The sequence below is a fragment of the Astatotilapia calliptera genome, chromosome 9, assembly GCF_964374335.1.
Source record: "Astatotilapia calliptera chromosome 9, fAstCal68.1, whole genome shotgun sequence".
NCBI classification, from domain to species: Eukaryota; Metazoa; Chordata; class Actinopteri; order Cichliformes; family Cichlidae; genus Astatotilapia; species Astatotilapia calliptera.
Genome location: NC_137430.1, coordinates 17,324,499 through 17,349,202, shown reverse-complemented (window position 1 = coordinate 17,349,202; position 24,704 = coordinate 17,324,499). Strand labels below are relative to the sequence as shown.

The following is a 24,704-nucleotide window of genomic DNA, read 5'->3' as shown; positions in this document are numbered from 1 at the left end:
CTGCTTTGTACTTTGCAATGTTGTGCGCATCAGATTTAGTAAACAACAAGCTTTGCTTTTATAAGATAAGAACACACGATACCTTCTTCTTTTTTTTTTTCAATTTCTGACTTACAGCTCCCTTGATGAGTAATGGCATGCTGAATTAGTTTGATGTTTTGACAGATTTAAATGTGATTTTTGGGGGGGTTTAGTGCTGGAAGCCTGCACCCTCAGTACAGCTTCAGTTCTAGCAACACCCCTGAACCCTGCAGGGCTTAACTAGAGAGGAGAGGATGGTTTGGAATGGAAAGGAGGGACAGAGAGGGGATATAAAGAGAGAAAAACCAAATGAGAGAGAAAGTGAAAACAGTTCATGGTCTATAAAAGCTTTTTAACTGGCTGGCAGATCTGCCGACCTGCCAGTGGGAGTCCTTGGCCTCCTCTGCGTTGGCAGGCATAGGCATCACCAGCAAGTTCTGCAGGATAAATGCAGCCTAGACACACAAACAATTAAAAAAAAAAAAAAAAAAAAAAAAAAAAAAAAGGACACACACACACACACACACACACACACACACACACACACACACACACACACACACACACACACACACACACACACACACACACACACACACACACTCTGAGTCAACTTAAACTAAATCAGCAACAGTGCCATCTGCCTTTATTTGGCTGGTAATACATTCAAGTCCAGACTCATTTTCTGACCACTCATTAGGTGAAAATGAAATTTGCTTTCCTTCCACTGAGACATATATACTCTGCAACTCATAGTTTACCTATCACTAATCATCTCTGCATGTTCTATATATTCACCCAAGAGTCCTCAGGTTAAACCATTAGTGATAATAATCAATAACCCAGAATATTTCTGGCTTTAACAGTCAACACAGTTGCAGTTCAAACACTGTACCTCTCTGCGGACCATGCTGCTCTCCTGTTGATCCAAGAGGATGTTGAGCAATGTGCCCCACAGGCCTCCACTTATGTTCTGACAGCTGGCACACAGAGCCTGGCACCCGCTGGGCATCGAGGATAGAGCTGCACCCAAACTCAAACTGGCAAATCTCACCTGACATGAAAGAATAAACCCACGTTTGAAACGAGGAAGAGAGAACACTGAGATGAAGCTTTGTTAAAGAAAAAACAAAACAAAAACATGACATGTTAATGTTATGGTACACATCTAATGCAATAAATGTGAATTTGGTCATGGTGGTTTTTATTTTTACTATAATATCATACTGACATTTAAACTGAAAACATAGTCTTCTTTGTCAAGGGAGCCTCTTAGACTGACTTGTGTGGGAAGTCATTTTTGAGCAGTGCATTTGGTACGACTAGCTGTCATGTACTTCCTTTATGCCTGTGAGCTCTTGTGCAACTGTTACAGGGTTCTTCCCCCGCCCCAGAAGCCAAACATCTAAAGCTTTATTTTAAAAACAGACAGGGTTTACAAAAAATGAAGGTGAAAAATCAAATGTAAACTCAACTCCTTTACTCTCTTACAGCAAATTCATATATTGAAGTATAAACACTAAATAAACATAGCCCAAAAAGTAAGGACATTTGTGTTTGGTTGATTATTTCGTTGTTGTAACAGTGCTACTTGGCAATAAATTACATAGTTGTCCAATAAACAACACCAATTAAGAGTCAGTAACAGAATAAGCTGTTTGGAAAGTTTTTATTGGGCATAACGCTGCTGCTCAAACCACAAATGCATTTTCCGTACCATTTAAAGCGACATAAACACGCCTTCCAACAATATTAGGATTTATTTCCAACAAACAAATAATCAACCGAACACAGTAAACATAGTTTTCGTGTTATGTTTGCATATAAAAGTGGCGCTCATTACCTCTTGATCTCGGTCCACCCATAACGGGATCAACCATGCTAAACCCAGCTGAGAGGAACTGGCTTCCTCGGCAGCTGCTTCATTCCCCAAAGACCACTGTGGAATCATGTCCTAGTGCAGGAAAAAAAAAACACTTCGGTTTTACTCCAACGTCTTTTAATAATTTGCAGAAAAGTGTTCACTAACTATAAACACAGTAGGATCTCAATTCTAGAGCATGTTTTCTGCTGTATACTGCAGTATGTTGACACTTGCCTTGTCCTTGTTTTCAGACATCATCTCATGAGACAAGTGAAGCAAGCAGATGACTGCATTCTTGGTAACACCTTTCCCCATGAACGACAAGGAGTTGCCACTCCACTCAACGTAAAATGAGGATATCACCTGGGTAGATAACAGAATATATTGGAAATATTATATCCTTATGTGCCAATTAAGATTATGACACTATCTATCTATCTAAAAAGACATAGATACAGTGCAGAGGTCGTTCATATTTGGTATGTAGTTGTTATCCAATGCTACACCTACTTTCAGTGTGAACACCAAAGGCACAGTCAGTTGAGCAAACAGAGTAGTTGCTTCTGTGTTAATGCAAACTGTATGCTTGTCATGCAGCCCAATGCATCCAAATGAAAATTAAATACAGCTGAGACTAATTATTTTTGCTTTGGTGTGCCATCAGGATGTGTGGTTGCACATATGAGCAGATGAAGAGAGAGAGGAGCCCAAGGCTTGCTGAGATTTGGGCCTCTACTTTGCCAGGAGGAGGTGGGGGAGGAGTCAACGAGGTGATCTATAGCAGGTGAGAGGCGGGCGAAAAGGTTAAAAAGCCGACGATGAAAGAGGACGATATCGGAATCTGAGAGACCGAAGCTGCCATTACAAATCCTAACTGCAAAAGCAAATTAACCTTCAGTCTCCATTAAATGTTAATTTATGTCAATAAAAGCTGCCCCCCAAATAACAAACAAAAGGCTGTTCCCGTGTAAACAGAGCTGTCTGTTCCTTGGGGGTCTTCATTTCAAAGCAAAACTAAATGTGGACACCTCTGTGCTCTGGACTGCTGTGCAAGCTGGTCTACACTGAGTTACGCTATTGTTTTATGGACCGTTGAACAGCTGAACAGATGGAATAGGCAAGGTTGATTAATCTCATCAGCATCTTCACAGTGTGGCGTGTCTAATCAATGAATGTTTTTTACCTTTTGTTATTCATGTCCCGTAACCACATTTTTGCTTAATTTTAATTAATTCCACAGAAAGTACTCTGTTTGCCTTTTTCTTCATTTCTGTAGGCATTCTCGTATCTGATGAGAGGGGAAAAGCTTCGGCACTTGCCAATGCAGCGCACGAGCATATGCGCACACACTGTGCAGACAAAGAACTTGACACTCATGCCACATGCAAATACAAACTGATGGACAAACACATACCTCTAATAACCCACTGAGATACTTGGAGCAAAGGGAGCTGGGCTCCAGGTCAGGGCAGTGGGAGCTCCAGCCAGGCTGGGCAGTCACGCTGATCATGCCCTGCAGTGTCCTCTCCAGGCTGGGAAGGCCATAAAAACGCGGTGCATCAGACACCCGCAGGCTCTGAAGCAAACGGACGGCCAGCTGGCTCTTGAAGGGGCCGGCTAATGCCAAACATAGCCTGGACAGACAGGAAAGGAGAGAACGAGAAAGACAGAAGCGAGCAAATCAGACAGAAAAAGGCAAAAAAGGCAGAAAAAGAGCGATAAAGACTGAATTATTTATACCTAGCACTACAAAAAGGTATTTTGTGTAAAATATGGCTGAATGTTTTGGTAAGGCAAAAAATGCCTCAGCTGTAGTGGAGAAAAAGTATTTGATATGTTAGAAGCAGATAAATCTCAATGATACGCATCACGTTATAATGTAAAAAGGAAAAAAAACATCTAACCTGTCCAATGTAATTACAAAGTTGTGTTTTACTTAAAAGTTCAAATTATTTAATCTAAAAAAAAAAAAAAAAAGAACCACTGGCTGTCATATGTGACTTCACCAAAGGAAGCCACAAGTGTGTCTGTGAAAACCTACCTGTCAGTGGTGTGTGATAGGCAGCGGAGTAAGGTTTTAAAGAAGTGGGTGAGCTCTCTCTGCAGTCTTTGGCTCACATGGTTCTTCACTTCTTGATGCTCCCCTGTGCTCTGAGTTGAGGTCTGGTTCTCCACACCAAGCAGCAAATTCAGCAGAGACACAGCATCCTGGAAGATACGGATACTGTTGAATTGTACGTAATTATTTTAAATTCACCCCCATAATTTGTGCATTCCTAGCTAGTAGTGTTGAGTGTATTTACTTTAGTTATAGAGGTTTTAAACTGAAGGGAGAAAAGAAAAACTGACTTATGGAGTATTATGGAGAGAAGGGCGAGAAGTGTATGCAAGCAACCACCTCCTTCTCTCCCTAAAAAACCTGCCTCTGCAATGCCAAACAGCAGAATTTCATACTGAGCAGTGCACACAGAGTGGGTAGTTAATCCAAGTCTATGAAGTGACAGATGTTCCTGAAACAGCTCAGTAATTACAGAAAAAGTCAGAGCAGCACTGCTCACCCCTGCCAGGCATTCAGTGTGAGTCTTCGTTAGCTGCCAGGGGAGGAATTATTGTTTACACACACATTAATGAGAAAGCCAAGGTGAAACTGATTAAATCCTAAAAGCAGCACTGAAAAAGTGAGATGATTTTTCTGTTAAGGTATAAAAAAAAAAAAAAAAACTATGAATGTGACTTTGTTTTAAGGAAATAAGGAAATAATCTCTGCCACAGGCCTGAGGTAGAAAGCTACGAAACCATTTTCAGTTATGAAAAAGTAATATGGTTGTGCGACGGTGTGTGTGTTTGTGTGTGAGTGATTTATCCATGCTTTGATTGCATATTTATAGCTTTCTGCTTCTAACCAGATTACCAGCTAATGGAAACACATACACACATATTTTAATGGTACTAACAAGGTGAGCTATGGTGTGACACATAAATAAGATGAGTAAGGTATGTATGGATAAGATGGCCACTAGTTTAATGGGAAACTAGAGTGCTCAATGAATCCATAACTAAAATAATGTGTACACGCTGTGCCAAAAAACTAGGAACTAACTAAAGTAAAATGGCTGGACATTAGTAAGATAAGATAAGATACCTTTATTAGTCCCACAAGGGGAAATTTCATGTTAAGGCTGCCGACATACTGCACGCAATGGCGGTGCCATCTTACCCTCCGACCATACATACATTACACAAAAACATCACATGGGGAAGACAGGTCAGAGAGGTATAACAATGGCAAATGCACCACATGAGGAAAGATAAGGAGAAAAAAAAAAAACTCCCCCCAGACTGAGCTCCACTCTTAATACACCAGAGAAACACACAACAAGCTCAGGGATGGGTAAAGGATGAGAGACAGCCAATGTAGACAGTACATCCGGGCCTGCAGCCTATGCGCTGGTCTCCTTGATCCACCGTCAGCATCGGAAGGGAATAAGTGTCGAAGGCGTTTGGAGGAGGAGGGGGGGGGGAGTGTACATCAGCATGTGCATATATGTCTGTATGTGTACGTGTGTGCGTGTCCAGAGTTCAGCTGAGACAGTGTCCTTCGCCCTGCCAGGCTAAGTAAACAGTAATCACTACAAACTCTGTAGCTGTCTGTGTTTGAACCATGCTAAACAGCATAGCTCCTGTTAAATGAAATGAAACTATAATGATTTTTTTTTTAAAGTGAGGTTTTTCTTTCACACATGTCATGATGTGTACCTGGTTGAGAAGTAGCTCCAGTATCCAGCGCAGGTCCTCGTCCTCTGAGTTGGCCGCAAATTCAGTGTGAATCTGCGTGAAGTAGGCATTCAAAAATGCAATGATGCCCACCAGCAACCTTTCATCCTCAACACAGGCTGGGCGCACCTGGAGAAACCTGCAGGGAGGAAGAGGAGGAGAAAGAGACAACATTAGAAGAAAAACCATGGTTGAGAAGGATAATAACATTGATTGAATAACACTGATCAGATCAGAGAAATAACTGACATATGTGAGTTTGTGTTTATGGAGACTTATTCCAAAATGTCTTCATTGTTACTGAAGTATTACATTTCATTCATCACTTTTTAGTACCTTGTTGCGTCCTCCTTTTGTCTTCAGACCTACTTTAATTCTCCTTCTTCGTGGCACAAATTTATCAAGGTGCTGGAACCATTCCTCAGAGATTTCGGTCCATACTGACATGCTACCATTACACAGCTACTGCAGATTTGTTGGCCTCACCAGCAATGACCCTCAGGTAGGCTGTGGTGTTTAAATTATGCTCAGCTGGTACTAAGTGATCCATAGTGTGCCAAGAAAAAAAGATATGCTTTACACTATTACACCACCAGCAACCTGAACACTTCAGCCATATCTCTGTGACTAAATGCACTGGATTACCATCATGTGATTGGCTGATTAGATATTTGCATTCATAAGCAGATGAACACGTGTACCTAATAAAGTGGCAGATGAGTGTCTATGTCTCACTCAGTTTTGCTAAATACCCATTTCCAAAAAAACTGAGAACCTGTGTAAATATAAATAAACACAATGCTTCCAGCTTATTCAGATCCTAAATTAAGGGAGAATAGTTCAAAAAACATTTATACAATGTTGAAAAAATACATGTTTATTTTGAATTGGATGTCACCCACTCATTCGGCTAAGCTTATATCTGTGTTGCATCACCATTTCTTTCAACAACACTCTGTAGGTGTTTAGGAATTGAGGACACCAGTTGCTGTAGTTCTGAGAGCACAATGTTTTTCCATTTTTGCATTCTTAGGATTTGAGCAGACCAACATTTCAGGGCTTTCTTTGTCATATTTTCGGTTTCATAATGTGCCAAATGTGTTGAATGGATGACAAGTCTGAGCTGCAGGCAAGTCAAATTAGCACTCTTACTACAGAGTCATGCTGTTATAATGCATTCACAAATGTCACTTGGCATTGTTTTGCTGAAATAAGCAAGTTGAAAAAGACATTGTCTGAATGGAAGCGTACGCTGCTCGCAGACCTGACTATATTGTTCAGGTCTGTGCTCAGTTTTTGCCTGTGCTACAACATAAAGTGCATTTTTAAAAGTATAAACATTTCACATCTCATTTTCCATATTTGACATATTGCCTATACCGAATTTTAATCCTTGAATTCTATCTTTATTTACATTTTACACACAGGATTACATTTACTGGTTTTGGTAACAGTGTGAGAAAAGTTCATAAATCCTTGATTATAATTATCTAGTGTACCTGGTCACTGCAGCCTGCCAGCTGAGGGAGTGAAGGGTCTCCCTGCATCTGTAGGTGGGAATGTGTGGGAATGCCAGCCTGTCAATCAACAGGTAGATGCTGAGCCTGGAGAGAGCAGAGGCCACAGAACTGTGCCCTGATGCGGTGACGATGGCCTGGATACAATCCTGCAGCGCAGTGGGAAGGTGCACTGCCTTCAGCCACAAAACTTGTGTTTCTGACAGCTTTAAGTCGGGATGGAATCTAAGGGGAATACAATGTTAATGGTTTAAAAATGTATATATTCCAAATTAAAGCGCATGACTACTGATGAGCTGGCAAGTTTATTGCTTAAGCAGCAGCCTCAGAATCACTAATGACTGCATTAACAGTCATATTTGATCACCAGTCTAGTGGGATGAGACATTTATGATTCATCAGAAGTTTTGAGAATTTCTTACAACTGATTAAAGCAGAGGTAGCCATGTTTTTTTCGAGTGTGGTAACAAAAAAACAACAATATCTGAAGCTGATCGCTTTGATACATAGCTATACTTCACATAAACACTAAGTACAAAGAAGACACCCGTCTATTTTATTGACTAATCAATCTTAAACAAGTGCTGTTTTCCCCAGTCACAGCATTGTGTGAAATTCAGTTTAAGATGGACTAATCCATCCATGGTGTGCTTCAAACATCTGTGCTGTAATCAAGCTGGCTGAATTTGGGAGAGACACTCTCATTTGTTTGAATTAGGTCACATTAGAAGTAAATGAAGACAGATGAAACACAAGATGGCAAGGCTGAATCTAAAACTTCACCGCAATGCTCTACAACAGGGAATGTTTTAAAAGAGTGATATCTATAACTCAAAGCCTTTTCTCAAAAAAGAAAAAAAAAAATCCTGTCACAGAATTATTGCTCAGGTAAGTTTCTTTGGCAGTCTACTAGACTACTTTGCTTGACACAGAAACATTCATCTACCATGGTGTCCAATCTCTAATTTAATCCTAATTTTTAAACACAAAAAAAGAACACACATGAAACGCATTAGTACAATGGCCACACCTAACATTTGCACATATACAGTTGGAAATATGAAGGAGCTTACTCGCTGACATCTCTAGCAATGCCACAAAGCTCCTGAAGGAGGTTATCTATCCCAGAATGCCACGCAGTGTTCCAGGCCACCTGTAGGGCTTGGCGGGCAGGGTTAAGAGTTTGGAGGTCAGACGAAGGCACCAGTACGCAGCGGTACGGACTAACAGCATGATGAGTTGCTGCCTGAAATGGAACGTTGTACCTTGAAGAAAGATTAAAAACAAAACTGTGAGTATTGTCTGTCAAGTGTTTTAATGACAGGGAAGTAAAAAAAGTGGCAACGAAGCACAAGGCAATATTTAACACTGCTGCTGACCTCCAGAAGTTTATGAAGGTCTTACCTGCGTGTTACTGCCAATGGCAGGGAGAATGGTGTGACGCTCACTTCTGTGGTGGACGTGTCAGACCTGATGACAGAAAAAGAGCACTGCAGTATTAAAAGGATGAACATTAACGCATGCACAAATGGAAATTTAAAGAGAGGAAAATTATGCTCACCATAAGTCAGTGCTGGCGATCTCATCAAATAGCAGTAAACTCATCAGAACAGCAATCTCACTTCCATCGCTTTTGTTCTCCTTCAATATGAACGATGCTATAATGAAGACCAAAATAGGCAATTTACATAACAATGACATCCAGAACTTTATCACTTGAGTCCATAAGAAGATTACAGAAGTAATAGTGAAGTAGTAGTTTATATTGCAAGAATTTATTTGCAAAAATAAACTTGCAAACACTTTTCTTATTAAATGTAAGACTCCACTGAATTTAAAATGTGGTTATGTTTAAAACACTGCATATCTTTTGCATGAATAAATTTCAATAAAGCTCTATTTTCTGTCTAGACCTGACTAAAACCATTACGCAAATATACATAAAATCACTTGAATTAAATGTCTTTTAATTTATAAACCAAGTTACATTTTAGCTCAAATTTATGCAACAAATATTAGAGCTGCTGTATATATTACCAACTACTATTAAGACTAAGCTGTTAAAAGTGCACTGCTGCCGAGCCGAGCTCTGTGGCAACAAGTTGCATCATACTAATATGCTACTTACTACAGTGTGACAGCATGGTTAAAAGCTATGCATCAGTGGATGACTTGAGAATATGGCCCCGAGCTACTCGACACAATGTGTGTAGCTGTTATTTAATGAGTTGTCTTGTGAATGTACCCCTGAGCAGTGTGAGGAGCAGGAGCTGCCGCTGTGCCAGGCTGTGCCTCAGAGATGGATCAGCGTACACCAGCTTTCTCAGGATACATACACAAGGCTCCAGTAGACAATCAAACCTCTGGGGAAAACAGCAACATACTCACTCAGTGTTTAATTGCAAGGAAAACACAAACAAAGCCACACGCTGCCAGTCGGCCTCGCCTTGTTCTGCCTCTCACAAATGCACAGGATTTCTTTAGTGTCAGCTCGCATAAGCTATACCTAAATTCTGTGACTGTGAAGGTTGCAGGCAAGGGAGGTTGGGAACAAATACAAGTCATTCTCTGTAGCCCTGTTACTCCACATCCATGTAGCGAGACATGTTGGACGATTACCCTCGGCAGTTTCTGATTAAAAGCCTGGGAATGGTCAGCAGACTGCATCAACTACAGGCCAGAAATCACTGCTGACCAGGGCCTGTCTGACAATATTTATACACGCCATTTCATCCTTCTATCATTCACGGCTCAGTGGTTTTCCTGCATCCACACATGAACTCACGTGAACACATAAACATGGACATATACATAAACGAGACAACATGTGACTTTATATATTTGGGTTATTGAGTTTCAATAGTAACTGTTTCAGTAAGCATCTACAGTCTGTTTCTTCTATTTACCTTGTTGCCATTTACACACTCCATAATTACAGAAAGGACTTTATCTGTTATTCCAAGGTTCTTTAGTACTGGGTGCATTGCTGTGTCTAAAGGGAAAGAAAGAAAACCGTTCAATATATGTCAAAACACACACACACAGTAAAGTATTGGGAAACAACAAACACTGGTGCCCTTACTACAAATTGTAGTTTTAACACAGCGTTTTGCGTATCACAGACTTTTATAATTGATTTACATTTTAGTGAATGCAGTTTTTGCAAAGCTTTTTCTGGGAGTAATAAGACATTCAAATCATCAATTATCCAGATGTAAATTAACATCTCTAAATCCTTGTATTATCACATTCTAAAACTGGCCTGGATGTGCCACCAAAGTCAGTGTTTCCCAATAAAAAAATCATTTCAATAAAAATAAAAAGCATTTTTTTCTGAAGCGAAGCATTCTCACAGTGGAATAGCAGTGTATCTGAAAACCACCAGGGTTTTATTCATTACAAACCTAAGGAACAAGTTCTGTCATTTTGCAGGGAAGTTCCAACTTTTGAGAGCTGACAATAAGGAACTAAATCTGTCTAACTTTTGCAAAACATTATTTGCTGTTTGATAAGCTGAGGATTCATCTTTTCTATGAGCATTCGTTTCATTCCAGCTCAGTGTGACAGTTTCTGATGCTGTTTCGCTGCTCTCATCTGCTCTCAGTGGCACCATGCATGTGTCTTCCAAACTCCAATACATGTGTTTGTGTAACAGACACACACGGAGCAGAGGAGCTGATGACAATTTACCAAGTTACTGTAAGTAAAACTTGCAAAGAATAACATTTTATTCTGTGCAAATGGTCAGCTGACGATGACAGTTTTTTGAGATAATGTGGATTGCTGAATATAGCCCATGCTTTTTCCCCCTCTCTCGCTTGAAAGAGCTGAATGTAGACAGTACATTTCCTTCTGTATAATAATATACAGAAGGAAACGAATAACAATCTATTAGTTATTAATCTTTGGCTCTCTTCCACAGTGTGTCTCTTCCCTCACCCTCATCCGGTCGCAGATGGCCGATCCTCCCTGAGTCTGGTTCTAACTGAGGTTTCTTACTCTTAAAAGGGAGTTTTTCCTTCCCACTGTCACCAAGTGCTTGCTCTTGGGTCATCTCATTGTTTGGGTTTTCTCGATATCATTGAATTCTCTTCACCTTATAATATAATGCACCATGAGGTGACCGTTGTGATTCAGAGCTACATAAATAAAAAATTAAATTTTGCATTGAACTGTATAGCCAGAAAACTTGTTGTTGGGGCTCACAGATGTAGATTGGAGCAGGCATCCAAATGGTGAAGCAGCAATATTAGCACAATTCACATGTCAAATAAGACAAATCGGTGCATTAAATGTGTGAGTTATACATATGTGCAAAGTATATGTAGAGGGTGGAGCATAGCCTACACGAGTGATTGATGTCACTTGGCGTTCTTCTGTTGCTCTGCAATTTAGCTGCCAAAACACTAGTCAGCAGTGGAGTTTTCCTCCAGATGATTAAAAAAAGATGGCATAAGAAGTAGCTTGAGTAGTAACTTAGGATTAAATGGCAGTAATGAACGGGCCAATCAAAGTCATCGTAACTACATGTTGACACAACTCACATTCCTATAGTAGTGCACGTTAGATCATAGTTTAAGTTATGGCGTTGAGTTTTAAAAAGGTCTGCGATTAAGACATACCCATGATGCAGATTCAATGCAAGAGCACAAATCTTAAGCTACTTAAGACATGAAGGGATTACTATAATTGAAAAAAAAGAAGCTTCTAAATATGTAATTTTGAGGAAAAAGACAATGACAGAAGGATCTTAAAATATACTTTTACATATGTAGTCTAATCTAATATTAAGCAACTTGCAAAGGAAGGCTGATAAGTTGCTTTTACAAGCTTTAACCTGCCAGAACAAATATTTAACTTGGAAAAATATTAAAATCAGACAAAAGATGAGTTTATAATACTACTATAAATATAGCTTTTACAGATATCTCACCTTGTAGCACCACAGAAAGCTGTTCTGCAGCTGACCTTTTCAAGGTGATATCAACCATGTCTGAGTAGAGGATACTAAACAGCTTCTCAACAGATTCCACCTAAGACATAAAATAAACACATAGGTAAGCACTTACTTTTATTAGTGCACACATCAGTTTTGTGCTATGTATGCAGGATTATACCTTTAAAACAGACTTCTTGCTGGTATCAAGTGTGATGTCTAAAGGGTTTTTAAGGCAGAAGAGGTTGGGGAGCGAGGCAATCATTTGTTGATCCAGTTTTGGCCGGGCTGTATTTGAATCGTCGCTTCCAGTGAGGTGGGGCAGGAATTGCTGCACTGCTGCTATTCTCACACTGTTAATAATGAATAATGAAAGAATATAAGCAGGTGTGGTTAAGGACTTATAATTGCTGCAAAACAACCTAATTCATGCGGCGAAGCAAAAAAAACAAAACAAAAAAACATTTACAGTTTGATTTTTCAAACAACAACTCAAGAAATAGCTGGCAGTGAAGGCGGCAGCTCTATTACTTGCTGCCAGAATTTACCAGGGCTTCTCTGGTGTTGATTTCCATTTCTATCAATATTCATAGATTGGGACCGGATGAGAAAGTGTTTTACACAGGCCTCGAAGAGCATTTGGTTGACATGACAAGCACCTGACAGCAACACAGAGGCCTAATATACCCACCACAAGTTGGAGAGTACATTTTCAGGCTCTTGAGTGTTTGTCTGGCTAACAAATAATCCCGAGAACCGACGTCAAAATCATCAAACAACTCCACGAAAGGAAAAGGGAAAAAAGAAAAGAAACATGCCAGACATCCAAGTATACTCATCACAGGCACAAACACACACATTTCTGATATGCACACAATTCCGGGCAGGCACAAAATGCTCAAACGAGCACAGAGAGAAACAACAAGAAAGAGCAACAAAGGAAAGACCCAGAGAAGAGACTCACGCGGGCTGCTTAGTGAAAAGGAGTCGCAGTGCCGCCTTTAGTTTGGCTGTACTTGGGAACACACTGTCTCTTGCCATGTCCGACATGTCACTTATCAGCAGGACGCAGTTTCCCAGTGACTCCTCGGTGCTGGCGTAACCCTGCCGCACACAGACACACAAACACACACAATTCTCAAGACTGCCTTGGCAGACAATAAAGCAAACAATGGGGAATTCCAGCAAAGCGGTGCAAAAGTAAATAAAATATGCATCACTTTGATTACGGGTGGTTTCGTTTTGTCTCTTGTTGACATGGTGGGCCCATCTCTGAATGGCCTTCTTGAATTAAATCACACTTGACAGCCTAGTCAAAGCCTCATGTTTATTCATGAAGAATTTCCTGGCTTTCTGTTCCCTGGAACTGAACAATTAATAAAAAGTTTTTGTTTCTCTTCCCCCTCCACTCAAAAAGGAAACAATATAACAGAATATGTAAATGAGAAAATAACCAAATTTTTCTCACTGGCAGCTCAATGCACAGTCTTTGTGGTCCAAGAGTGCTAATATTGCACTTTTGATCATAGCTGTTCTCATTGTAGGCAACATACACCCATTCTTCCCTTCCATAAATATTGTTTAATAAGCTCCAATGAGATGTGCGCTTTATGAGCTCTGCAGTGCAAATACTACTGAGCCTCTGAAGAGATTACAACACCTGTAATATGGGCATGACCGGGTAAAGTGCCTCATTGAATCTGTCCCAGGCTGATGCTGTCATCATCAATCGTCCCTTGAGCAGGAATAGCAGGATATCCTTGGCAAGAGCATTCACCTATAGATCACAGGTAAAGTGCTGAGTTCACAAAGGCATTGCTGATAAAACATCTACTAACAAGTACTCCATGTGACAACTTTGAAATGTCTGAATAATTACACAGGTTTAGCATGTAATGTCCAAACCCCCTCCACAAACCCCTCTGCTTTTAATCTCATGATTACCTGTGAGTGACTGTACTCCATTATCAGAATGAGCTCTCTCAAAGGTCTAAAACTTGAAAGGTATAAGTAGCAGAGGTGGGACCAAGTCATTGTTTTGCAAGTCTCAAGTAAGTCTCAAGTCTTTATCCTCAAGTCTCAAGTCAAGTCTCAAGTAATGTCAGGCAAGTCAGAGTCGAGTCTCAAGTCACTGGTGTAAAAGTCCGAGTCAAGTCACAAGTCTGAAACTTTGAATTTCAAGTCCTTTCGAGTCTTTAAAAAAAAAAAACAACGAAAAAATAATGTTGCAGTTATGCTAAATGTAAATATTAGACCATGTAATTTTAAATCTGTGTTTTTCTCAACACATGACAAAAGTGAACGTAGAAAATATACACAAATTGTGAAATTGCACCTCTTTAAAATGCAGCTCAATTAAACCTAGCTCCAAGAATAATTTTCACCGACAGTTCTGAGATAAGCTGCATGTTATTCTTGGATGCGGTTGTAGGACCAGCTTTAAAATCGCATGACAAAAATATCATACACATTAAAAAAAACTGTATCACCAACGTAGCCTGGACAACATTTGCTAGTTAGATGAAGTCAGCTATCTCATTGTAGCATATTTATATGCATATTTATAATTATACGGTTCTTGGAGTGAGTGCATACACTCATGAAGTTTAGTAACTTCAGGTCACTGCAACAAGCCCAGGTACAGTTTACCGACGGATGGGTGCAGGACCTTGAAATGCACCGTGTAGAACGAAAGACCATCGTACGTATCATAAGTTTACCAGTCTCACAAATTGTCGTCATAAATACACATTCGTTAACCGTTTATTAATATAACCTTTGAGCTCAACGGTAATTAATTAGCAGTGGAAATAATTTCTGGTACCCATCACAGAAATGTAGCAGTGACAATAATATTGTATGCTGTAATCGTACTGGGCAATTAGTGATACAAAAAACCTGTTTTATCCTGTGAATAAAAGTATATGTTTTTGTCAATGTACCATAATAACAGAAGCGAAACGCAATATTGTGTCAGGACAATTCACTATTTATGCACAATAAATAAAGGAGCATAGCGCCACAATTTCTGTTCAGCGCCAGACTTGCTTGTAACCTATATCACCAATTATGTTATGAAAATGACGCATTAACTACAACAGCAGACTGACCTTCGTGTAAATGCTTGGAGCAGACTAACCTGTGAGCTGGAGTGTTCTGGGACGTTATATTTGGTCTTAGAATGGCTGCAATCCAGTCGCGTCTTTGTTACTTCGGAAACATGGCTGAACAATTTCTCTTCAACGACGTAATCCGATAACAACCGATCTCTTTACCCGTCGGCTTCCCGTGGCTGTCATGCGACCGGCTATTGCAGTTAATAATACAACAGCTTCTTGACATTTTTGTGTTTCTTTTTATCGCTGTATAACTGATTTCAATTGAAAGCCTGCGTGCGCTAGTACCGCTTGCCACGAGTTCCCAGAATCCTTTGCGGTTCTACCCGTGAATGACGTCACATTTTCAATCTCTATATAATATGCATGTTAAATTTTATATTTGGGGTAAAATATCAAGTCTTTTCAAGTAAACCGGTTCAAGTCCAATTCAAGTCCCAAGTCATTGGTGTAAAAGTCCAAGTCAAGTCACAAGTCTTAGAACATTTTTTCAAGTCAAGTCTAAAGTCATAAAATTAATGACTCGAGTCTGACTCGAGTCCAAGTCATGTGACTCGAGTCCACACCTCTGATAAGTAGTACATTTACCTTTTGTGCCGAATCTTGGAGTCCAAAGGTGCTTATTTCATAGAGCACCCTGTGGTGGAGAAGGAAGATAACTCCAGCACATGCCCCTGGTTCCTGACGTGTCGCATTCTGGATGCCAAGGCAGTCCTAGGGGTATATGTAATCACACCAGAGCACATCATAAATTCTCACTATTCTCACTTGTGCTCGCATATAAGAGTTTCAATTCACTTTAAATGTAGAAACTCACTCTAGTCAGTAATTGGCAAAATGAAAAGAAAGACTGATTTCAAATGTCAAGTGGGTTTTTTATAGTGGCCTGTCAAAGAGCTGTGACTCATCCATCTTCATCCCACTTATTTACATATGGGTGCCCCACTAAACAGGCTCACATTAAGGCTATATCACACTCATATATTTTAACCATGACCCTCCGCACTCATCCAAACAATGACTGTCTATATAAGATGGCTTGCTCTAACCTTGACCAGGTTTAAAGTGCATTCATATGTTTCTGTCTTGACGGGCAGTAAAGGATGGGCCAGCAGCTTGAGGAGGAGTTTCTGGCTCTCCGTTTGGAGGAGGGGACTGGGCTGTTCAAACTTCCACCTATAAGAAGATAATCAAATGGATTTTAACTAACTTCGTTAGCAAAAAAAAAAAAGTCATTACTATGACTGACTTCAGATCTGATGTCTTACAGATAAGAGCAAATGTGAACACATTCTTTGATGATAGGCAAGTGCTGGTGAAATGGAAGGCCATCTATGGCTTGGTCTGCCAGCTCCACTAACTCCAGCCAATTCTTCTCCCCCTTGAGAAAAAAAAATACAATGTTTAATTAACAGTCAAGTAGTGATGAGATACAGTCTGAAAAGACTTCACTATAGTCATATATAATCATATACTTTGTTCAGGGATAACATTATGACCACCTGCCTAACACTGTATTGGTCCCCATTTTGCTGCTAAAACGGCTCTGACCCATTGAGGCATGGACTCCGCTAGACCTCTGAAGGTGTGTTGTGGAATCTGGCACCAGGTCTGATCCACTTCCATGGATCAGATGTCTTTGTCTAGCACATCCCACAGAGGTTTGATTGGCATCTGCACAATTTTTAGGTCAAGTCAACACCTCGAACGTGTTGTTGTGTTTCTAAAACTATTCCCGAACTGTTTTTGTTTTGTAACAGGGCGCACCATCCTGCAGAAAGAGGCCTATGGGAATATGGGGTAACACCATTTTCACGAAAGGCTATACGTTGTCTGGACCTGAGGTAGGTGGTGCATTTAGAAGTAACTTCCACATGGTTGCCAGGACACGAGGTTTTCGTAGCAGTATACTGCCCAAACCATGACACTGCCTCCATCGGCTTGCCTTCTTCTCATAGTGTATTCTGGTGCCAGGTGTTCCCCAGGCACATCCTAAGATGCACCCGGCCAGCCATGTGACGGGAAAGAAAATGTGATTCATCAAACCAGCCAATCTTCTTGAATTGCTCCAGCCTTTGCTCCCCACGTGCATCAATGAGCCGTGGCCACCCATGACCTTGTCCCTGGTTCAGCACTATTCTTCGTTGGACGACTTTTGATAGACACTGACCACTGCAGACAGACATATATAGCTACAGTTTTGGAGATGCTCTGACGTGTTGCCTAGCCATCACAATTTGATCCTTACACTCAAATCCCTACGCTTGCCCATTTTTCCTGCTTCTAATACATCACCTTTGAGATAATCACGTTTACTCACGTCACCTGTCAGTTGTCATATTGTTATGCCTGATCAGTGTGTAGTGTATCCATATATATATACGTATAAAGGATGCCTAGTATTTGTATTTGATGTGGTGATTATACCTCCGCTTGTGCTTCCCTGAGAAAGATGCAAGTGGATTCCATCCAGAGGGCAGCTCGGGTCACCCTCCTGTAGATTTCATGGCTGTCCGAGTTCACCTGCTCCAAGTAGGCCACTGCTGTCTCTTGCATGCTGGGTAACAAACTTCCCAATGATGTGTCCAAGCATAAGTGGAAAAGAGCTGTTGCAGTGTTTTCTGGGAGATTGTCACTAGCCTGTGTGATGTTCATAGAATGATTAACTTTCAAATGGAAAACAGTAACTGAATCAAAGTGATTCTGTCACACAAGCACACACACCTTCTCGGGTGGGAGGATGGTCTGTAGGAGTTTAATGGTAAATATGGCAGCGCCTATGTAGGCTATTCTATGGTGAACCTGAGAATTGTTGGGAATATCCACTGAACAGCTGTGGTGATAGCTCAGTATATCCCCCAGTAGCTCCATGCAGGTTTGCAGCTTCTCTTTCTAAAATAAACACAAGCAAAAATGTAGACAAACACACACACTGCCACACAAACGCACCAATACGTGCACATGTACTCGCACTGTGTGAATGTTCACACACACTCAAGACACAGCTTCTGGCTGCGAGCCAAGAGAAAAATTGTTCGTTCCAGGGGTTAGGAATTGAATGTAATCAGATTTCAGGGTTATTTTGGGACGAGATACAGATCCACCCTATCTCTGTATGAATAAATTGGAACAATCTATTCTCAGCCACTTTGTTCTGGGTGTAAAAATTGTTCAATGGAAGATGAACACCAGCAGGGGGCAGTACATGCCCTCTGCATTGCTGAGGCGGGCATGAACAGTTTGGTCCATTCCCACAGGAAAAACCTAGAGGTTTGGCACACAAAAGCTGCTCTCCACATAAAGATGACAAAATAGTTCTCAGGCTGCAAGGCTCTGGGCATGTATTAAACAGCAGAGGGCCACAGGGGCCTGGACTTGACAAGTGTGTAAATCCCCCTGCAGAGGAACATACCCTTTAAAACAGCCATGCAAGATAACAAATGATTCTGCATGGTAAAAAAAAATACACCTCTTTAACACAATCTATTGTGCGGACTTTATGCATGTAATAAATGAAGACATTTACTAGCCCTGCAATTCTGTGCTGGGATAAACCCAAGGGTACAGATGGGAAGTTTGCATGTATGCAAGAAGTTCTTTATAACCAGCAGAAAGCCTCTGTAACCTTTATATAACACATAACGCTCAATCACGTGCCCGCAGTTCTCTTTGACAGTCGAGTACCGTATGCCTGTGTGTCTGTGGCAAATTGTCTGGTGGCCAAGTCAGTTCCCCTTTTCACTGAAGTGTCTATTCATCTACATAAGAGGCTGTCATGAGTTGTGTTGACTTGCCAGCTCCATCCCCGCCAGGCTGCGATCGTCCCAGACCAGCTCACAAACGCTGTCCCCAAGCAGGAGGACAGCGTCACACAGCAGCTCCAGAACGCGATGGAAAGCATGCAAACCTTCTGAGAAACAGCAGAGTGAGAGAGAAAACAAAGCAAGAGCGGAAGAAATGTTTTGACGTGATCAAATAACAATGGAGAGAATCCAGTCAATGTAGAGAAACAGGTGAGGGAATCTTAAGTTCAAAAAATTAAAACAAACAAACAATTGAGACTGAGATTATTGATTAATGGCTTAAAAAATAGTTTTACCACTCATATTTGACCAAATAAGATCATTTGAAAAAGACAAGCATACTGACACTTACCTGTCTTAAGCAGTGGTATGGCACACTCCATAGAGGCAACAGTAAACTGAGCCAAAGTGAGCTGCCGTAACTGCAACTCCAACACATCTTCTACACCCAGATCAGGAAGCTCCACATGGGCCACATCTGCAGGTGAATGGGCCATCTGTCTGGGGGCCTGGACTGCTCCTCCACTTCTGTGTGAGCTGCCACTGGATGAATTGCACACAGACGAAAAGACAACTGTAAATTTGTGATCTGTTCTTGGACCATTCAAATGCAAGGAGTGACGTATCCGCTGTATAGGGATGGAACATAAAAATGAATATGCCATCACATGAATCAAACCTGATTTTTAAACACTACAGACCGGCCGCTAGAGGGCTCCTAGTGTTTTCATATTTAGAAGAACATCCTTCACAGTCTTTCTTTTCTTTCACACTGCTTTATCGTCTTGTGTGGGCTGCTGGCGTCACTAGTGATTTTGTCATTATCAAAGCCGCAGAAAACCCTACTGTGCACAAATTCTCAAAGAAATGTAAGACTCACTTCTTAAGCCTAATGAAAAGAATCGAAAATGTTGAATCACGTCAAGAATATCATTTCTACAAGCAAAGTAGAATGACTAACGTAATACCACGCACGCCTCAGAAGTGTGACAAAAAGCTAAAGGGAGTCTCTACTCTAGGAGCCAATATGATTACTAACATCTATGCAAACAATACCTTAAACAAGAAAAGATACACAAAAAGAGACACATTTTTATTGTGTTTTTTTTAAGTATATATTTCAAACATACAGTCATGTCGATTTCATACGCGTACCTATTAGAAGCTGCGTCTCCATCTTGACCATCTCCTCTGGCTCTCTGGCTTGTGCGTCCCACTAAAGAAGGCCGGGGAGAGCACTCGGACCCAGGAGAGGAGGCCCCCGAACGCTGGGTCCCCAGAACCTCCTGGGTGTAGGAGAAGGACGAGTTCTGAGAAACTGGATCTACGCACCCACAAATAAATAAAACAAATAAGTTAAATGCTTTGATATTTGTTAGACATTGATTTGTGAATATAAAAATTAGGAATTCACGTTGTGGAAGCAATATGTTCTAGATCAGTTTTAGACTTGAGTTACAAGAAAAATACAGCTGATTAACAGAGGTGATAGATACCAGGTAGTGATTTACTTATATAAGCATGCAAAAATAGCTGAAAAATCACCACATAGATGACAGTGGAAGATACTGATATCATTATTTAAAAACAAGTAAAAAGGGCACGCTACCTTGTTTTGCAGAGTAGAAGCTTGGGTCTTGATGAAAGCGCAGCCGCCTTCTTAATCCCACACAAAGCTGCCGGAGACAGGAAAGAGCCGACAAGTAGATGTAGCCTGACTCCTCTTTACCTGGACCCAGCCTCAATAGGGACAGAAGGCTCTGCAAATGGAACGGGACATTAACGGCATAACAGATTACATTACTGCTAAGGTGTTCAGTGGATGAACACCTTGTAATATCCAATAAAGGTTTATTGCAAATGTGTAAAAACTGCATATTAGTCAATTTACAAAGCTACGCCGAGACAAACACACTGTATACCAGACTTAAAGTCAAGACTGACAGAAAAGCCGTAATAAAGTTCACTGGATAAAAAGGGCAAATGGAATTGAATTATTGAAGCAGCAATTTGTTCAGAGTTCAGATTCCCTGCCCTCTGAAGCTAATGATGTCATGTATCTAAATTCAAGCCTTTTAATTTTGCTTAATGGCTGCAGTAGCTCGAAAGAGGACCAAGTAAAGCCACAAGAAGTACTTTTCTGTAATCGTTTCTTTTTTGGTGATGACACTGCTGGGTGACAGTATGTTAATGCTACCGTGAGACTGATGTAATTTAATGCACCACTTTATTAGCAAAATAGTAATGTTCACTGTGGCTCATCAGGGCAAAATGATGTCTCCCCCAAAACTCTTTTTATGCCAGTGAAACAAAAGAGCTCACAGAACTGATGTGCTTTGTTACCAAGATGACAGTGGGGAGATACATCACACGGTGTTGCTCGCTTTAAAAGAAATGGAGACGGAGTATGTATAGCTGTACAAAGTGGAAACTCATTGCAGACTTGAGTATTACGACCCCATGGATCAGCTGCCAGCAGAAGCCAGCAAGGGCCATCGAGGGCGACAACTGTTCAAAGGCTGTGCCTGACAGCGTCCTGTTATACAGAAACTCTGCTGCTCAAGGAGGCCTTTGAGGGAAGAAGCAAAATGTTCTACCAAGGACTTTCACACCTTGCAAGAGGTACATCATGACAAAACTACATCCTAGCAGCAATCTAGTACCTGCTCAACCAAAGTAAGCCTTCGGGAGCCTCACAGCCTCCTACAAGATCAGGGACGCAGAATTATAAATGGATGCTTTGTTCAAGGACACCATTTGACAGGTTATTATTTTGACAGTGGTTGGAGTGACCATCCTATAAATCCGCTATGAGCTGGTCACGCTAGCCACTCAAAACAGCGCACTGCATCTAATCGATGTGAATACCATTTGGCTAGAAAATAAAACCAGACTCTGATTTTTTGATTGGCATCTTCAACTTCATTTCTTAGGAAACCGACAGTGAATAAAGCATTTTCAAACCAAGCGAGAGCAGCGTTTGTATTCAGTACAGAGATCGTTTCTGAACATAAGCACTACACATGATGGTTGCTAAAAATCATAGAGTCTATAAAATAAAAACAGTGAGAGCTCTTCTAATGCCCTGATAATTAAATAATGGAAATTGCAATCACTACAGCATTGTCTCTTTCTGGTCGAGTGTGAACATTCTCTTTGTTAAAAATAAATAAAAAACAAAACAAACAAACAAAAAAACTACAAACCCCCCAGCATAAATGTAGAGACAATAGACATGTGTACACAATAACAGTGAAAAAACACCCAGATTCAATACCTTTACAATGCCCGGCCTTTGCAGAAAGATCTCAGCAGGAAAGTCTTGCATAATGACATCACACAGAAGTTCACAAGTCGTTCGCACTAGGTTGGGATTGCTGCTCCCCAAGGAACTGTTTCAAAAGAACCACAACAGAGTTATTTTTAGTCTCACACGCTTGTGGAGTTGATTAATACAAAGAATTTCAGCAGTAAAGAACAACACAAATACTATGCAATGTATAGAACTGGGCATCAAATAAAAACAGGTTTGAATTCAGAAATGGTTGAAAAACAAAGCTAATTATAATACAATTAAACTGGGTGAAAAGTGTAATATGCTACTACTTAAAGACATGCATTTGTCTCTTACTTCTCATTGGAAGAAAGTATGTGCCTGTCTGTGTTTGTCAAAGTCAGCCATGGAAACACAGAAAACTTCAGACATCTCACAGATTCGTGCTCTATATAACACAGAGGGATAAAGCATGAGTCCTTTAAGGAAACAAAAATATCATGCATAAAACATTAGAGAAAGATTTTTTTCAAGCAAAAGGTACCTGCTATCTTGTGAGGCGGTATATCCATATTATTTGGCATGCTCTTGTGGAAATAACCCATTTTAGGCAAATCCTCTTGAGCTGAAACAACAGAGACACGAGACTTGTAGCTGGGATAATATCTCCGTACAAGAAAGTTTAAAGCAGTTTGGTAATATAGACCATTTCAACCAAACTGCCTCTAATATCATATTGTGAAAATTTAGTATTTTATGAATGACAGATGCTAAAGTTAAACAAATAATTGGCCTAACATTGAACACCTTTTGAAGATGTACTACGTGGTCCATGTGAATAGACAACTACGCGACTGGGGAGGAGTTCTGGTAGGTGGAACAGCTGGTCCAGGGTTCCATCAATGACAGCTCGCAGGCTGGGCTCCACGTTAGGAGACAGTTGGGTGAGAAAGTCCACCGCCCCAACGTCTCGCAGCATCTGGGCTGCACTTGGATGCTCCAAGACACAATAGTGCATAATCAGAAAACTGGAAATTATATGTCTTGGTTTGATATTGTGTAAATTTTATACAGGTGACATAAGGTTTTGGAATCATGCGGTGAAAATCAGAACAAAAGTAAATCCTTCATTAATTATGCATTTTAAGCCTGGTTAGCTTTTGGAAAAAGAAAAAAATACTGAAGCTAAGGCCAAAATTACATTTAAAGTTCACGAGTGTAATTTGCCATCTGGCAGACTGCTCTTCTCTACCTACAATTCTTGATTTATTCACCTTGCGTTGCATCTATTATCAGTATACTTCTTATCTACCTTTGATAAGGTTAAAAGCAATTCAAGGGCCTCTTCCTTCATTGGCACCTCGGGGAAATTGAACCACTCCAGAAGATACACAAACAGCATCTTCTCCTGGACAATATCATGGACGGAAATCAGGGAAAGATCCAGCTTGCATAAGATGCTCTTCAATGCTCGCGCTCTTATCTCCACCAGAGAGTGACCTGAAAGTTATGAGAAATCAAAAATATTAAACAGGGGAAAAATTGGAGCAGAGTTAGCAAAGGCAGCTAAGGTTCCCTGACTCGGGGTTCCTTTACAAAGTTAAACAGTTTCATGATAATTTAAGTGCTGTTATTCCAAACAATGACAGCCACATATAAAAGTTGAGAGGGAGCTGCTATTGTTAGCGGCTAACGGGTTTTGTCATCATTAGTTAAAGTAAGCTATAGTCAGCTTCTTGCGCGGTATTTTCCTAGCTAACAGTTCAACGCACCCATTTTCCTTATAATGGAAGATAAATCCATGCTCGGTGTCAAGTTATGATAAGTTCTCCTGTGTTAAAGTTAAGTAAAAGCTTCGACCGAGGTCTGTACATCTGCTGAGCTGTTGTTCGCCAGCGTCATGTCAACAACGTCTGTTTTCAACTACCGCGCCAGCGTCACTCCACTTCCTGTGCAGGTCAGGACCGGGTGCGTTTACTTGAAGCAACGGTGTAGGAAAACTGATACACTGCAGAATTAAAGCTCTATTTTATTTTACATTAACACAAGTTACCTTGGAGGAAATATTTCAACTAACTTAAAGTAAAATATTCGTATGTCACATAATCATAATATAACATAATAACATTTTCATTCATTTAAAATAAATACGCCACTAAAGGGTCAAAAGAATCCCGAGGGACCATAAATTATCAGCAGCTGCAAAAAAATAAATAAACACCTTAAAAAGTAATAAGAATAAATCGACCTGAGACAAACAGTGTGTCTTTTAACTGTATAGAAAGTAGACTTACATTCAGACAGTGACAAGAAAGTTAAAGTTTATTTATAATGAAAAGGGTAAGATTAATGTATTGAAGCAAGGGTTTGTTGAAAGTTGATATTCCCTGGCCTTTGAA

The 24,704-nt window shown here is 40.5% G+C and overlaps 1 protein-coding gene across 2 annotated transcripts in view; it reads right to left on the bottom strand.

The window, feature by feature from the left end:
• rttn (rotatin) overlaps nt 1-24,244 on the bottom strand; it is a 37,150-nt gene extending 12,906 nt beyond the window's left edge. Inside the window, exons 1-32 of one of the 2 annotated variants that reach the window (XM_026179443.2) lie at nt 24,078-24,244; nt 23,618-23,805; nt 23,113-23,302; nt 22,850-22,930; nt 22,663-22,753; nt 22,309-22,423; nt 20,641-20,791; nt 20,187-20,355; nt 19,384-19,574; nt 19,023-19,138; nt 17,953-18,120; nt 17,656-17,868; nt 16,497-16,609; nt 16,278-16,404; nt 15,817-15,942; nt 13,773-13,889; nt 13,077-13,216; nt 12,294-12,465; nt 12,110-12,209; nt 10,083-10,168; nt 9,422-9,539; nt 8,738-8,834; nt 8,581-8,646; nt 8,250-8,441; nt 7,159-7,401; nt 5,642-5,798; nt 3,927-4,093; nt 3,300-3,519; nt 2,120-2,248; nt 1,865-1,975; nt 917-1,075; nt 399-476 (exon numbers count right to left, since the gene is read on the bottom strand). In XM_026179443.2, the coding sequence (XP_026035228.2) occupies nt 399-476; nt 917-1,075; nt 1,865-1,975; nt 2,120-2,248; nt 3,300-3,519; nt 3,927-4,093; nt 5,642-5,798; nt 7,159-7,401; nt 8,250-8,441; nt 8,581-8,646; nt 8,738-8,834; nt 9,422-9,539; nt 10,083-10,168; nt 12,110-12,209; nt 12,294-12,465; nt 13,077-13,216; nt 13,773-13,889; nt 15,817-15,942; nt 16,278-16,404; nt 16,497-16,609; nt 17,656-17,868; nt 17,953-18,120; nt 19,023-19,138; nt 19,384-19,574; nt 20,187-20,355; nt 20,641-20,791; nt 22,309-22,423; nt 22,663-22,753; nt 22,850-22,930; nt 23,113-23,302; nt 23,618-23,805; nt 24,078-24,108 (4,422 nt within the window). In that variant the 5' untranslated portion in view covers nt 24,109-24,244. Of the gene's footprint in view, nt 1-398; nt 477-916; nt 1,076-1,864; nt 1,976-2,119; nt 2,249-3,299; nt 3,520-3,926; nt 4,094-5,641; nt 5,799-7,158; nt 7,402-8,249; nt 8,442-8,580; nt 8,647-8,737; nt 8,835-9,421; nt 9,540-10,082; nt 10,169-12,109; nt 12,210-12,293; nt 12,466-13,076; nt 13,217-13,772; nt 13,890-15,816; nt 15,943-16,277; nt 16,405-16,496; nt 16,610-17,655; nt 17,869-17,952; nt 18,138-19,022; nt 19,139-19,383; nt 19,575-20,186; nt 20,356-20,640; nt 20,792-22,308; nt 22,424-22,662; nt 22,754-22,849; nt 22,931-23,112; nt 23,303-23,617; nt 23,806-24,077 lie in introns of those variants that run through there. The other variant, XM_026179445.2, reaches the window with a different exon arrangement.
• Nucleotides 24,245-24,704: the final 460 nt, after the last annotated feature.